The 13,290-nt window shown below is 41.2% G+C and overlaps 1 protein-coding gene across 6 annotated transcripts in view; it reads right to left on the bottom strand.

Moving 5' to 3' along the window:
- Positions 1-13,290, bottom strand: part of CCDC146 (coiled-coil domain containing 146) — a 97,349-nt gene that overhangs the window by 26,338 nt on the left and 57,721 nt on the right. For 5 of the 6 annotated variants that reach the window (XR_010302128.1, XM_064142542.1, XM_064142541.1 and 2 more), the window contains 7 exons: positions 11,656-11,751; positions 10,970-11,140; positions 9,483-9,571; positions 9,218-9,382; positions 8,480-8,704; positions 7,601-7,829; positions 919-1,047 (listed from right to left, as the gene is read on the bottom strand). Coding sequence is in view for 5 of the 6 variants with exons in the window: in XM_064142542.1 (XP_063998612.1) it covers positions 919-1,047; positions 7,601-7,829; positions 8,480-8,704; positions 9,218-9,382; positions 9,483-9,571; positions 10,970-11,140; positions 11,656-11,751 (1,104 nt within the window). In the remaining variant the exon portion in view is untranslated. The remainder of the gene's footprint in view (positions 1-918; positions 1,048-7,600; positions 7,830-8,479; positions 8,705-9,217; positions 9,383-9,482; positions 9,572-10,969; positions 11,141-11,655; positions 11,752-13,290) is intronic. The other variant, XM_064142543.1, reaches the window with a different exon arrangement.

The following is a 13,290-nucleotide window of genomic DNA, read 5'->3' as shown; positions in this document are numbered from 1 at the left end:
TAGTTCTTTGAGTTGCACCATAATGAGAAGGTTTCAGCTCTTGTTTTAAATAGCTTCTCCCTGCTGCCACTAAAACCAAAAGAATATATGAGGTCCAAAGAAAGTCCTGTGCAACTAAAAGGACTTCCAAACCACAAAGAGATTGGAAGAGAACACTTAACCTTATCTCATGACTCCAAGCAACCTGGCTTTTTAATGTAGAGGTTGTTGTGTTGTAGCCTGCTTGGCTAAACAGAGTTCCTTCCTCTGAAGGAATATGGGATGGTAAAGCAAAAAGCTCAGGTAATGAAAGCATAAGTGTTCATGGTAAATCCTCACAAACTGGGTTTCACAAGGAGGACTTAATTGTGTTCTGCTCCAAGCTTGCTGTTACCTTAACATCTTCACAGCCCTACGTCAATCCTGAATACTAAACTCAGTGCATGGACTTCTGTGGCCCTGTAAATGGGACAGGCAACAATAGCTAAGAAAATATAGCAGCTTCTCCTTCCCCTTCCCCCCGCCGTATGCCATACAGGAGGTGCCCTGAATTAGCTTTCATATGGCACCTAATGCTTCATTTTGCAGCATCTCCTGGCAGCTGCTGACAATGCTGCAGTCAGGTGTGCAGCTTCTTGGCTGGCCTGGCTGCTACTTCCATGCAGGTCTGTTCTGTGGCTCCCTGTCTGCTGTGGAAACAAAGTAGTCTAGACAAAAGAAAGGTGTTTGATTCTGTCACATGTGAAGACTATGCTAAGAGGGCAGTGCAACTGCCTTCTGCTCACAGCTTCTGCAGAGGCAAGCCAGCTCACAGCCAGCTGCAGGAGGACCACTTTGTTAGCAGTTCATTATCACAGAAAGTTTATTTTTAAAAATCCATTATTTGCTTTTTCTGAAAGAGGTCAATTCACAGTAGGAAGGATGGGGAAGTAACCTTACCTGCTCAATCTTTTTTAGCAGCTCAGGTGGAGATGGGTCCTTCCCTCTCAAGTCTCGCCTTCTACTCTCATTTGCAGGGTCAGCAAAGATGTCCTCCATCTGTTTAATCCTGTCCTTGCACTGGGAATACTAGCAAACAGGAAAGCACCACAGTTAGTTTTCCAGCCAAGAAGCCCAAAGCCTTGCTGTTACTAGGTGATCAGAGAGGAATGGCCTCAGTGTGTCTGACTTATAGCAGGAGACCTACACAAACGTGGCTGGGGTGGCTGCATAGCCAATACCTGGGATTGGAAGGAGGACTCCAGCCTTGCTGGGAGATGCTTGGGATGCTTGGGCAGTGTAGCAGTAAGCAAAACGATTCTGGTCAAACATTAGGAAGCATTTTCCTACAAAACCAGAGGTGGCTGTCTGCCATTCTGCTGTCCTACTGTTAATGAGTGACAGCTTGAAAAGCAGGAGACTGTGTCCCAGAAGGTCATCCATAGAGTGCACAAATATAAATCAGCTTCATCTTACTAACAGTTTGGGTTTTTGCACACCCGTTCCTTTTGAGCCCTTCTCTATGTGCAGCATAACCATCTGTAAATTGTGTATAACTAACTCAGTGATCCAGAAGAGGCTTCTTCTCTGACCCACCAAGTATCATGATGAGTGTTAGACCAGAAGATGAGTTTCACATGCTGAATACCTTTGTTAGGTCAGAAAAAGGCTGTCTCAAGGCCCAGTTACCTTCTTCAACTTCTCCTGGGTGGCCTGGATGAAAAGCACGTGGGGGTCCTCTGAGAATCCCCACCTAACTCACCCCCCAGACCTTGATCCAGCAGACTTTAAGAAACAAAGTGCCCTTGCACTAGGAAGGAGGGAGGGTAGCACAGATGATTATAAGCCTTTTATTTTTTTTTTAAGGAACTACAGTGTTGTACTGCAGAGCAGAGGAAAACCCTGCTCTCTGCCAGAAATTCAGTCCCACCCACTGCTTTTTCCACAGGCTCTTTCTTTATCCTCAGGAACAGAGCAAATGTTTGAGGTGGAGAAGATCTTTTATTCCCTACAGTCTTCTGTTGTATGCAGATGTAGGAAGCATGCAAGCGCCTGACACTGCGGTTGCAAATCAGATCTGAAAGTCTCACTTCCCTGCTGGTTAGCACTAAAGGTCTCAGTCCTACAGGCATCCAACTTTTCTGTGTTAAAGTTCTCAGGCATGTGTCCTGAAGTGACTCATTGGCAGCAGTGAGCAATGTGGTGCTGATGTGACCCAGACAGACAGGTGTTCCCTAACCTTTCCGATGTGAGGCTTTGCCATGGAATAATACTTCCCAGAATACACCAGATGAACATCCATGCTTTGTGTAAATACTCAATGAAGAAGCGACTGGGCCCATTTCTTCATGTTTGGGTTTGCAAAACCAACAGTGGTGAGGTTTTGTGCTTTGATATGCACTTGGACATCGGTCAGCACATTGTCGCTCCAGCCTTAATCTACTAGCTCTAACACACCATGATCCAAGTAAGTTGCTCTAAATGCTGTCAATTGCAGGTGATGATATTGTTAAGGAAACAAGTGGTCAGTGGTTCTTAGGAGCAGTCACCAAAAAGCCAAAGTAAATGTTTAGATGCTGCTATCAGGATGGGGTTTGTCACTGGAAATTACTAAGTCATGTTTAACTGGAAAAGGGAAAACTGACAGATTTTGGGTGAACACTTGTCTTAAACACTTCTTCTGCTGTTAATAGAAGCCTTGTGCAGCTCCTTCTTTCATGTTTTGTCTGAGACCAGGCAAAGTAAAAACCTTAAATAACTGTAATGAAAGATTTCCTTGTTGCATCATGACACAGTTTACAGTGAATGTTAGAGAGGTTCTGAAAGGTTTAATGTAATCATAAACTACTAAAACTCAAGGCGAATAATACATGGAATGCAAGAATGTAAGAGCAGAACCAACACAAACAACAGGATGCAGCTATGCTTCCAGTGATGCTTCCTATTTGGGGCCACCAGTTAATCACCAACTCAGCTGAAAATGCCTTGCTGGAAGCAATGGTACCTTACTGAGATTAGGGACAAGTCACCAAGCCAATTTTTGCATGATTGCATAATTACATTAGGGAACAAGGATTCCTGTAGCAAAACCACTGTCCAAGATGGTAAAAAAAACCCTGCCAGTATAAAAAGCTTCACATTACACTTCAATATTATGCTTCTTATCTTAGTTTTAAATGCACTATGAATCATGAGTCATTAGATGCAGGCTAATCCGTGAGTGCAGAAAACAAAGCACATTTAGAGATAAACACATTAATGTGTCTGCTTAAGTGATCTGGCCATAGACATCTTTATTTTATCCTGTTTGTGGCATTCTCCTTGGACAGACTTCTGGGAGATACTAAGTCTTAAAACTGAAGACCCAGTCTTGGAATGGATTTGATAGAGGTGATAGAAAAAGTTCCTGCCAGAAGGAAGGTACATCTGAATGTAATCAGTCAAGAGGCATTCCTGAAGGAAGGACAGACAAGGGGGAGTGCAGGCTGAGATAAAAGGAATCCTCTGAATAGGTGGAGAACTGGTACTTATTTTGGAACTGCCAAGGAAGGCAGGTGAGGTCTGCAGGGCAGTGGAAAATGGCAACTATCATAACTACTTATAAAAGGGTGGGGCTAGGGTTGAAAGAAGCTATGGAACCATAGAAAACTTCACTTTAAGAGCAAATCATTCAGCCTTATTCATAGGCAGGTAGAAAAGAAAAAGGGTAGGAGTCACAGCCAGCACTGGCGTGTTGAGTTATGCCCAACCAGACCCACTTCCTACAATGACAATTTAACAGATATGAGGATGACAAATAATACATCTGGATTTGTACATAGCTTCAGTATTGTTTGGTGTAACATGCTCATACACAAGGTAAGGAACTGGGTTCTTGATGAAAATTAAAGGTAAGTACTGTATCAGTAGAATGAGATTAAGCTGAGAGAGGCTGCAAATACTTTTTGGAGGAGAAGATTCAAATTCAGAATTACCTTGTTCTGAACAAAAGAGATCATATGCAATAACAAATGCAAGGTTCTGTGTGTAGGCAGGAAAAATTACTTGTACAAATACAGACTTGAGGCCATCTGATTAGATAGCCTTTCTTCAGAGAAGGCTCTGGTTGCTACATAGAGAACCAATATGGCATCTTGCAAGAAAGGTTCCCATCCTATCTGTGCATATAAGTATCAATATAACATGAAATATGCCTGAATAAATTCTCTCACTTTTAGCCACAGTTATTAGACAGAAAATAACAACCATGTTGCCAAAAATAAGAGAAATATTAAAAGAGAATCGTGTAAGAAAAATCTGTAAGGGCTGATTAATAGAAACAGGAAGTTTCTTCCATTAACAAGAAAGAATGATCCATTTATTATGTCGTTGGTGGATAGAATACAAATCAATGCAGCAGGAAAGACCCAGGGTAACTGTTGTTAAGAAAATCCTTCCACTCTTAAGGAAGGGCTAGCATAGCTTGCTAGGGGACTGGGTGGTGGCTTGAAAGCACAACTTAACTCTTAGCAATAACAGGCAGTCTGTTGCTGGAGTAGGAGCAGGACTGCCTAGATCAACTCTCTACCTTTCTTCTAGCCATGTTTTAATATGTCTGGGCAAATACTGATGCCAAATGCCTCAAAGAAGTGGTTGGGCCCTGTATATTATCTGAACTCTGAGGCACTGAAGTTCCAGCTACAGCATGTGTTGAACTAATTAATGATTAATGCTAAGTATTTCTCACTGATGCGTGAAGGCAGATTAGTTTTCATGGGTCACTTCAGCCAGCAGGAACAGTCCCCTGATGTGCAGCCCCAATTAAAAGTTACATAGTTTTATGAAGAGAGAAAAAACACTTTAGAATCTCACCAGGTATTTTTTGTGCTAAAGGAAGTACCTTGAAGTATTTCTGATTGTAATGCTTTACATTCATGGTAACAGAAATACCTAGTCCATGTTATTAGCACTTTATTCACAGAACTCTGGGCTTGCTTAAAAGAACACTTCACTGTTTTCACACATTTCACTAGTATTCACTAGCTGAAACAGTCACCTACGCTCTACTCTCTTGGGGAAGTATGCAAGTTCTGCTGAAAAGCGCATGGGTGGAATATGCATCAGGCTGATGATAAAGCAGCTCATGTGGAACAGAGGAGACCCAGGTAATACTCTTATTTTGGCTGAATTGGCACACAGCCTGAGCTCTGCTTTTGTAGTAGGTACCACAGCCACCCAGACAAGGGGGCAGCTTCTGCAGACTACTGCTGATTAAAGCATCTGGTGAGGATACTGAGACTTAAATTCAAACAGTGTCTCTGTAAAAGTCAAAATATCTCAAATGCAAGCAGCAAATTCTGAAATACTTTCTATTTTTTAAGGCTGAATCTTGTTTTCCTTTCAGATATCTCTTTGTACATTTGAAGTATTACCAATTATGTATACCTGTTGTTGGAAAACCCTTCTGCATTTACTATTATAAAACTTAATTCATCTATGGAGTGAGAAAAAGGAAGAAAATTCTGGGGTAATGGGAAGGGTGAGAAATGCAGGAGAGGGGAAAATGAAGATGGATTGGAATAAGATGGCAAAATGCGAGCAACAGCAAAGGAGACAGGAAGAGTAGGAAAAGTGAATAAGAAAATGTAAACGGTACGAGGCATGAGATTCAGCCTCATTTGGATGGTCTAAAGATTATTTCAATTGTAGATGCATTTTGAAGCACTATTCTCATATGATTCAAAGTTTCCTATATCACTGATGAGGTAAGAGAACAAAGACCTCCTAGAGGAATGTTGCACTTCCTAAGTAAGGGTGTCAGGATCTCCCTCTGGAAGTAAAGGCACCCAGTTCTTGCCACTAACAGAGAGAGCTCATTCGACTGGACTTGATGATCTGTGAGGTCTCTTCCAACCTTGGTGATACTGTGATACTGTGACTATCTGCTAACACGAAGTCAAGATTGGCATGCTGGCTTTTACACAAGGTCACAATACAGTGGGGAAAAAATGAAGAGGAAAACTCAGAAATGAGATTTCCTATCTGCACTAGAGGACATCTGTGGGCGTCTGACAGAAACTAGGCTTTCATAGTCCTGTGGTGAACTGGTCAACTCTCTGTACATTTATAATTAGCTAAATGGAAAGACAGACTAATGGTAGTACAAAAGGAGCTCCTGTTATCATTTCTTCAGATTTCAGATTGGCTTCAGAGGTTGGCTTCATAGACAGAACAAAGTGATTGGGATCTGTGTTCACCACATCAAGTCAAAGTCTTGCAACACCCTTTGCAACTCATACCTGAACAGAAGATAAGTCAGACCTCAATATGGGGCAAATCTCTAATCAGTACAGAAGTTAACGTTCTTTTATTTAATGAACAAAGATATAGCCAGCCAATCTGAAACTGTTTCTCTCTAGCCATAATGACTGTTGGTAGCAGCAGAATATGAATATATTCTATGTGAACTGGTATAGGTGATCCTGCACTGGCAGGGGAGTTGGAGTAGAGGATCTTTCGAGGTCCCTTTCAGCCCCTAACCCTCTGATGGTGTGAATGCTAGAATGAACTGGCTAAGGTAATGGCGGGGTCGAGCCACGCAATGTTCAATAACCACAGCGTCTAGTTGTTTTAAAATCTGGTAACTGCTCTTTTGCCATTGTTCACTAGAACATGTCTGCCTTGGGAACATGTATTAAAACTACTCAATGTGTAATATCTCAGCACTTTGTATTTTTCTGTTTTTAAAATTATGTCAATATTGCAACAAGCTTTAAAGCACACTGTATTTGACTCAGTGACTCAGTCTCACTCTAAATCTTACCTGAAAATCTCTCTCTCCTATTTCATCACTTAAATCTGTAATGGCACTGCCAAGTTCTTTGGGGTATGACTTGCATGAGGTATTGTCCAATATTTTACTCTTTCAACAGAGCATACAACTTCTTTAAATGATAAGAAGTACCAGAATAGTGCTAGCACTATGTAACAGTGAGTCACAGCTCCCATGGATGCAATTATGAAAGGCAGTGGCACGCTCTCATTTACAATTTTGTGCGGACATTAACAGAATATGTATGGAAAAAATTCCATCTGGAGAGAAGGTCAAAAGTAAATGAGCCATTTCAGAAAGCAAGGAAAGAATGTCCAAAACACTGCAGTTTGCTTAATGTCATTTTGTAACTAGAACTAGAACTTACACTGGTTTTATGTAGGAGAAAATCTATGTGGATTATATCATTGTAGGCAGCAGAGCAGGCTCAGGGTCAAGTGTGAATTGAGTTATTATTTTCAAAGTTTGAAGAGCTAAGTACATCTTCCACCCCTCCACCTACTCCATCAATACACTTTTAACACATTTCATCTACATTGCCATTTTTTCCCCATGACTCCCATTCTCCAGCTTAGTCATGCTGACATTTTAGGCTGTGGGGAACATTAGCTGAGATTGCATGCCCAGGAAACATTTGGCGTATGCAGAGCAAAGTGCATCAGCCAGTTACCCACAGTTACAGTTCTGAAGTTAAGAATATACACCAGGTGTATTGCTGAACTTTGTTTAAAGATACTTTGTACATCCAGACATTTTTTCTATGCCATTATCTTAAGCTTTAAAATACAAAATAATACTAACAAAATGAACAAGGCTTTATTGCCCACCAACCTGTATCTGAAGTACCACCAGCTGTGCATCCAAGGCATTCTTCGCTGGGAGTGTTTTGAACCACAATTTAATCTGTCTCTTTTTCTCAGCTACCTTCAGCTTCAGCAATCTGATCCTTTCATCCATAGCTTGCAACTCAATATCTCCATTCCTACACAGCAGCTCTTGTGTGTTTATTTTTTCATATAAAATGCACAGTTCTTCTTCTCGATCTCTCAGCAGAAGACCACTGCATGAAGCCCAAAATGAAAGGGTAAGAATTTAAACAATCTGACTCACATTCATCTTATATTTAGTGTATTCCATTCAAGATCATAACTGGTGATGTGCAAAGATAGCAGTAACCAGGAATATGCACAAAGATTTCACTACTATTGTTTAATGTCATGACAATGTTCTAAATCTAAATGTAACAAAATCATTACAGTGTAATTGCAGGAAAATTAGCAATTGCAAAGGTTAATCTAGTCTCTCATTTGATTTGGAAAGCTCTTTTGGCCTTCCACAGAATTCATTTATGAATGGTTTAATGATTAACACAATCACGGAGCTTTACATTCTGGGTGGTTTTATGTGTCATCTGCATACAAATCACAATGTCAGCAAGAGGCTGAAGTTCTCAACCATGCAGTAGAGCCAAGGCACCCTATTTATTTTAATAATAGTTCTGAGGAATGAACACCTTCATCAGTCAAGATAGTGTCTATGTAATGCAAAGCAGCATTGACATTGCACTGAGGCAGATGACTGTTTAGCCAGTAGACTGCAGTGAGGCAGCCTTTTAGTATTCTCAATTTGGAATGCTTGTAAATTGAAAACAATTGTTGATTCAACAATGTCAAAATTAAACACTGTATGAGATCAAGTTTCTATGCCTACCTGTCTTTTCGTTGCTGAATAGCCCTTTCATACTGTTTGCATTGCTGCACAATTTCCTTTTCAATGTGTGTGACTGTGTTGGTAAATTGCTCAAGCTCCAGACACCGTTGCTGCTTCTTTTCTTTCATCTCATGAATGGTCTGTACAATTTTGCAACAATCACTTTTGAAACTGTCTGTAATTGCTGCACTGTTTTTATTCTTCAGATGTAGTTTCTGCAGTTTTCTTTAACATAAGAGAAAAGTAGGGAAGTTTCAGTAACCAAAAGCAGCACATCAACTAATTCCTCAAATACAGAAAATACTTCATAGAATTACAAGAAGCAGAAAGACTCCAAGAACAGTTTTTGTCTGCAAGCTCTTTACAGCTTGAGAAGAATTGGATTGTAGCTCTAAAACACAAATGGAGCCCTGCACTATCTCTTTTCTTCTCCAATGGCTAGATATAAAGTTCCGAGAGCAGAAGCATAAACTGTGATGCAAAGTCCTAACGTGTAGTTGTTCCCTTCTATTTAAAGAGTGATATTTAAATACTTCTTGTGATTGCACCTCAAAGATCTTTAAGTTTATTGTTTATAAAACAATGTATCACACATTCACACAGCAAAGAAAATCACCAGTTTTCAGGATAATTACTCTCAAGGATGGTACAGTCATAGCTCAAGTTGGACTAGATTATCTCTTAAGGTGTCTTCTAATCTTACACTTCCATAATTGTGACCTATTGCTTAAAACTCACCTTTTCTTGGTTAGAACAATATTCCTTAATTTTTCCATTTCATTTCCTAGCAATTTTATCTGGGTTCTAATTTCACTTGCTTTGTGCTGACCAGCATGCACCAAATGTATACATTTATTCCTTTCCTTTTGGATAATATCATACATTTTAGCAAATCCTTGGAGTCTGAAGAAATGACAAGTGTGAAAGAAATTATTTTAACTTTATACATACTTTATTTGGCTAAAAAGTCTTTTTAGCTAATGTATGATTATTATTCTCTTACTGCTTTTGAATGTCTCTTTTCCTCCTTTTATAGTCTCTTATTTCAAGATCCTTTCTTTTTATTTCTTTAATAATGTTTTGGAGTTGCACCTGAAATGTAAATAGAATTCAGTGACCACTTTATCTATGTCAAAGAAATACCTCAAAATAAAGGTCTCAGAACAGTTATTCCTCTTGGACAAGAAAAAGATAGCAAGGTTAAGATTATTCTAAGAATTTCCTCTACAGTTGTTATGATGAAATCATTTTACATTCCAGAACATAGTTCTAAGTATATCAAGCTTACAACAAACTGTTATTAATGTAGATAATTTGATGCTTCAACATTAAATGCTTAGTCCCTTTTATCTGGAGTTCTCTTTCTGCTACTCAGCCTCTCAGTTGCATCACAACATAATGATTTGGCATGTGCACCATTGAAATTGTACCTTCAAACACAAGTTCTTTATTACCCTTTTCTGGCTTTTAAGCAATCACTGATGAATGAGTAAAGCAGTACATTTTCATTCTGTTATGGCTCTGCATCTTTTGGTTTCTGGTGTGTTCAGTCTTTAATACATCATACCATTAACCTTCAAAGGACAAGCCTTTTCTCATCTCCTACTGCTAGCAGGAGGAAATTGGTATGAAAAAAGCTGGTACACATTGGATTGCAGCTTCCTTATTGTGCGCACAGCCCAGACAGCCAACCATGTCCTGGGATGCATCAAGACAAGTGTGGCCAACAGGGCAAGGGAGGGGATTCTCCCCCTTTACTCTGCTCTCATCAGACCCCACCTGCAGTACTGTGTGCAGTTCTGGAGTCTCCAACACATGAAAGACATCAAACTGACAGGGCAAGTCCAGAGGAGTGCCACGAAGATAATCAGAGAGCTGGAGCACCTCTGCTATGAGGACAGGCTACAAGAGTTAGGGCTCCATAGCCTGGAGAAGAGAAGGCTTCAAGAAGACCTTATAGTGGCCTACCAATATCTGAAGGGGGCCTACAGGAAGGCTGGGGAGATACTATTTACAAGGTCTTGTAATGACAAGATGAGGGGCAATGGGATTAAATTGGAAGAGGAGCAGTTCAAACTAGACGATAGGAAAGGGTTCTTTCCAGTGAGGGTGGTGAGACACTGGAACAGGTTGCCCAGGGAGGCTGTGGATGCTCCCTCCCTAGAGGTGTTCAAGGCCAGGTGGGATGAGGCCTTGGGCAGCTCGTTCTGGTGGGAGGTGTCCCTGCCTATGACAGGGGGTTGGAACTGGATGATCTTAGAGGCCATTTCCAACCTAAACCATTCTATGATTCTGATATTTTAATGTGCTCTTGCACTTCACCATAAATTACCAATAAACCAGCACCATATTGTGATCTTCCTAGCTTGTAATGGAACTTCAAAGGTAAGTGAGAAATGGCAGTCCATGAGGCTCTCTTCACTAGTAATTCAATTTCTCCATACATCAGCTTTCACTTTACATGAGTCTTAGAGTCATATGAGATTTTACCTGGGCTTTCTGAACATCCCTGGATTTCTGTTCCCGCTCTTCAACTCTGAGCTGGGTTAGATGTACAAGTCTTGATAGCTCACGTCTGTGTTTTTCCTGCTCTTGGAAAAGCTGACCCTCTTCAGCAATACATTCTTCTAACACCCGGGCATCCATATCTGACATGGTTTCCTAAAGTAAATTCAATTCAATTTCCTTACACATCGATATAGCAGCGTTGGCACACCTAAGTCAGAAGTGCTTTGGGTTTATCTGCCAAGTACACATAAATCCAGACTATGGAGAGTTTGTTAAAAAGGGAATATTGCTTTAACATACCAGCTGAAAGGCCATGCACAATCCTCATAACAACATTTCAGAACATTGGGCAGGATGGTTCCTTATGGCCGTATAATCTTTAAGTAAGCTTGCTGCCAGTTCTTAACATGCCCATACTATACAATACATGACACTGAGCTTTCACATTAAGAAACCAAATGTAGACATTCAAAACTAGATGCTGGAGTTGGAGGTTAAATCTGTACAGCCAGAGAACTCTAAAGAGCTAATTGTTGCACTCAGCGTATGCTAACCAGAAAGCTGCAGCTAGAAACTCTCATCATTTTTTCCTTCAAACAGTCCCTCTATTCTCATGACTGAAACTCAACCATTACAGTGACAAAGTATGAGAAAGCAGAACTCAGCACCTGCTCAGCTAACTGTCTCTTGGTCACTTCCATTTCTTTCTGCAGCTCTCGGCGTCTTTCCACCAACACTCCATTACTTTCACATAGAGTTTCTGCCTGCAAACACAAACCAAGCACACTGAGTGCTGCAAACAGAAGATGTGAAGAATGCAAACTGTAGGTCATCTATTCAAAGTGGTTACACAAAGGAAGAAATTGGCTGGAGAGCAGCCAAACAGAAACGGATCTGGGGGTGCTGATCGATACATGCCTAAACATGAGCCAGCAGTGTGCCCAGGTGGCCAAGAGAGCCAGTGGCATCCTGGCCTGCATTAGGAATGGTGTGGTCAGCAGGAGCAGGGAGGTCATTCTGCCCCTATACTCTGCACTGGTTAGACCACACCTTGAGTACTGTGTTCAGTTCTGGGCAGAGTTTAGGAGGGACATTGAGATGCTTGAGCGCGTCCAGAGAAGGGCGATGAGGCTGGTGAGAGGCCTTGAGCACAGCCCTACCAGGAGAGGCTGAGGGAGCTGGGATTGTTTAGCCTGCAGAAGAGGAGGCTCAGGGGTGACCTTATTGCTGTCTACAACTACCTGAGGGGTGGTTGTGGCCAGGAGGAGGTTGCTCTCTTCTCTCAGGTGGCCAGCACCAGGACGAGAGGACACAGCCTCAAGCTGTATCAGGGGAAATTTAGGCTGGAGGTGAGGAGAAAGTTCTTCACTGAGAGAGTCATTGGACACTGGAATGGGCTGCCCGGGGAGGTGGTGGAGTCGCCGTCCCTGGGGCTGTTCAAGGCAGGATTGGACGTGGCACTTGGTGCCATGGTGTAGCCTTGAGCTCTGTGGTAAAGGGTTGGACTTGATGATCTATGAGGTCTCTTCCAACCTTGGTGATACTGTGATACTGTGATCATTAATTCTGTGTAGCCAATCCAAGAGGCTGAGTTGAGTTTGACAGCAATATATCCACATTTCTCATTTTTTTCTTTTAAAAATGTAACTATAAAGACTAAACTTCACAGAGCCCAGTTTAAGCACCAAATTTAGAACAGATAGAGTTTTCAGCATCTAAACTGTCATTTTAAAAAAAGGAAAACTCACTAAGACTCAACCTTCCAAATTCACAGAGGATTCTTCTGACCTTACACAGATTTTAATACAGACAGTATTTTACATCTGTGTAGATGTGTTATATTTCATGGGATCTGTTATTAAAGTGTATATTTTCCTGTTTCCTCCATAGACTCTAGGAAGTCAAAACTAACACCATAAACAGTCATGTACTACTTTTTCTTGGGAAAACTTGTTTATTCTATCAGATTTTATAATGGAATGCATGTAGGAGGACACATTAGAAACTATCTTCTAAGTGAACTATGTCATCTTGAATACTGCATTCAGTTCTAGCTTCCCCAGCATAAGAAGGACACAGCTGTTGCAGTGAGTCCAGAGAGGGCCACAAAGATAATCCAAGGGCTGGAACACCTCTGCTATGAGGATAGGCTGAGGGGGCTGGGGTTATTCAGCCTGCAGAATTCTATTGGGGGGGATCTTAGAGTTGCCTTCCAATAGCTGAAGGGATCCTACAGGAAGGCTGCAGAGGGACTTTTCCTAAGTGTATCTAGTAATAGGACAAAGCAGAATGAATCAAACCTG

The sequence above is a fragment of the Pogoniulus pusillus genome, chromosome 4 (genome assembly GCF_015220805.1).
Source record: "Pogoniulus pusillus isolate bPogPus1 chromosome 4, bPogPus1.pri, whole genome shotgun sequence".
Taxonomy (NCBI): domain Eukaryota; kingdom Metazoa; phylum Chordata; class Aves; order Piciformes; family Lybiidae; genus Pogoniulus; species Pogoniulus pusillus.
This window is presented reverse-complemented; position numbering and strand designations above follow the sequence as displayed.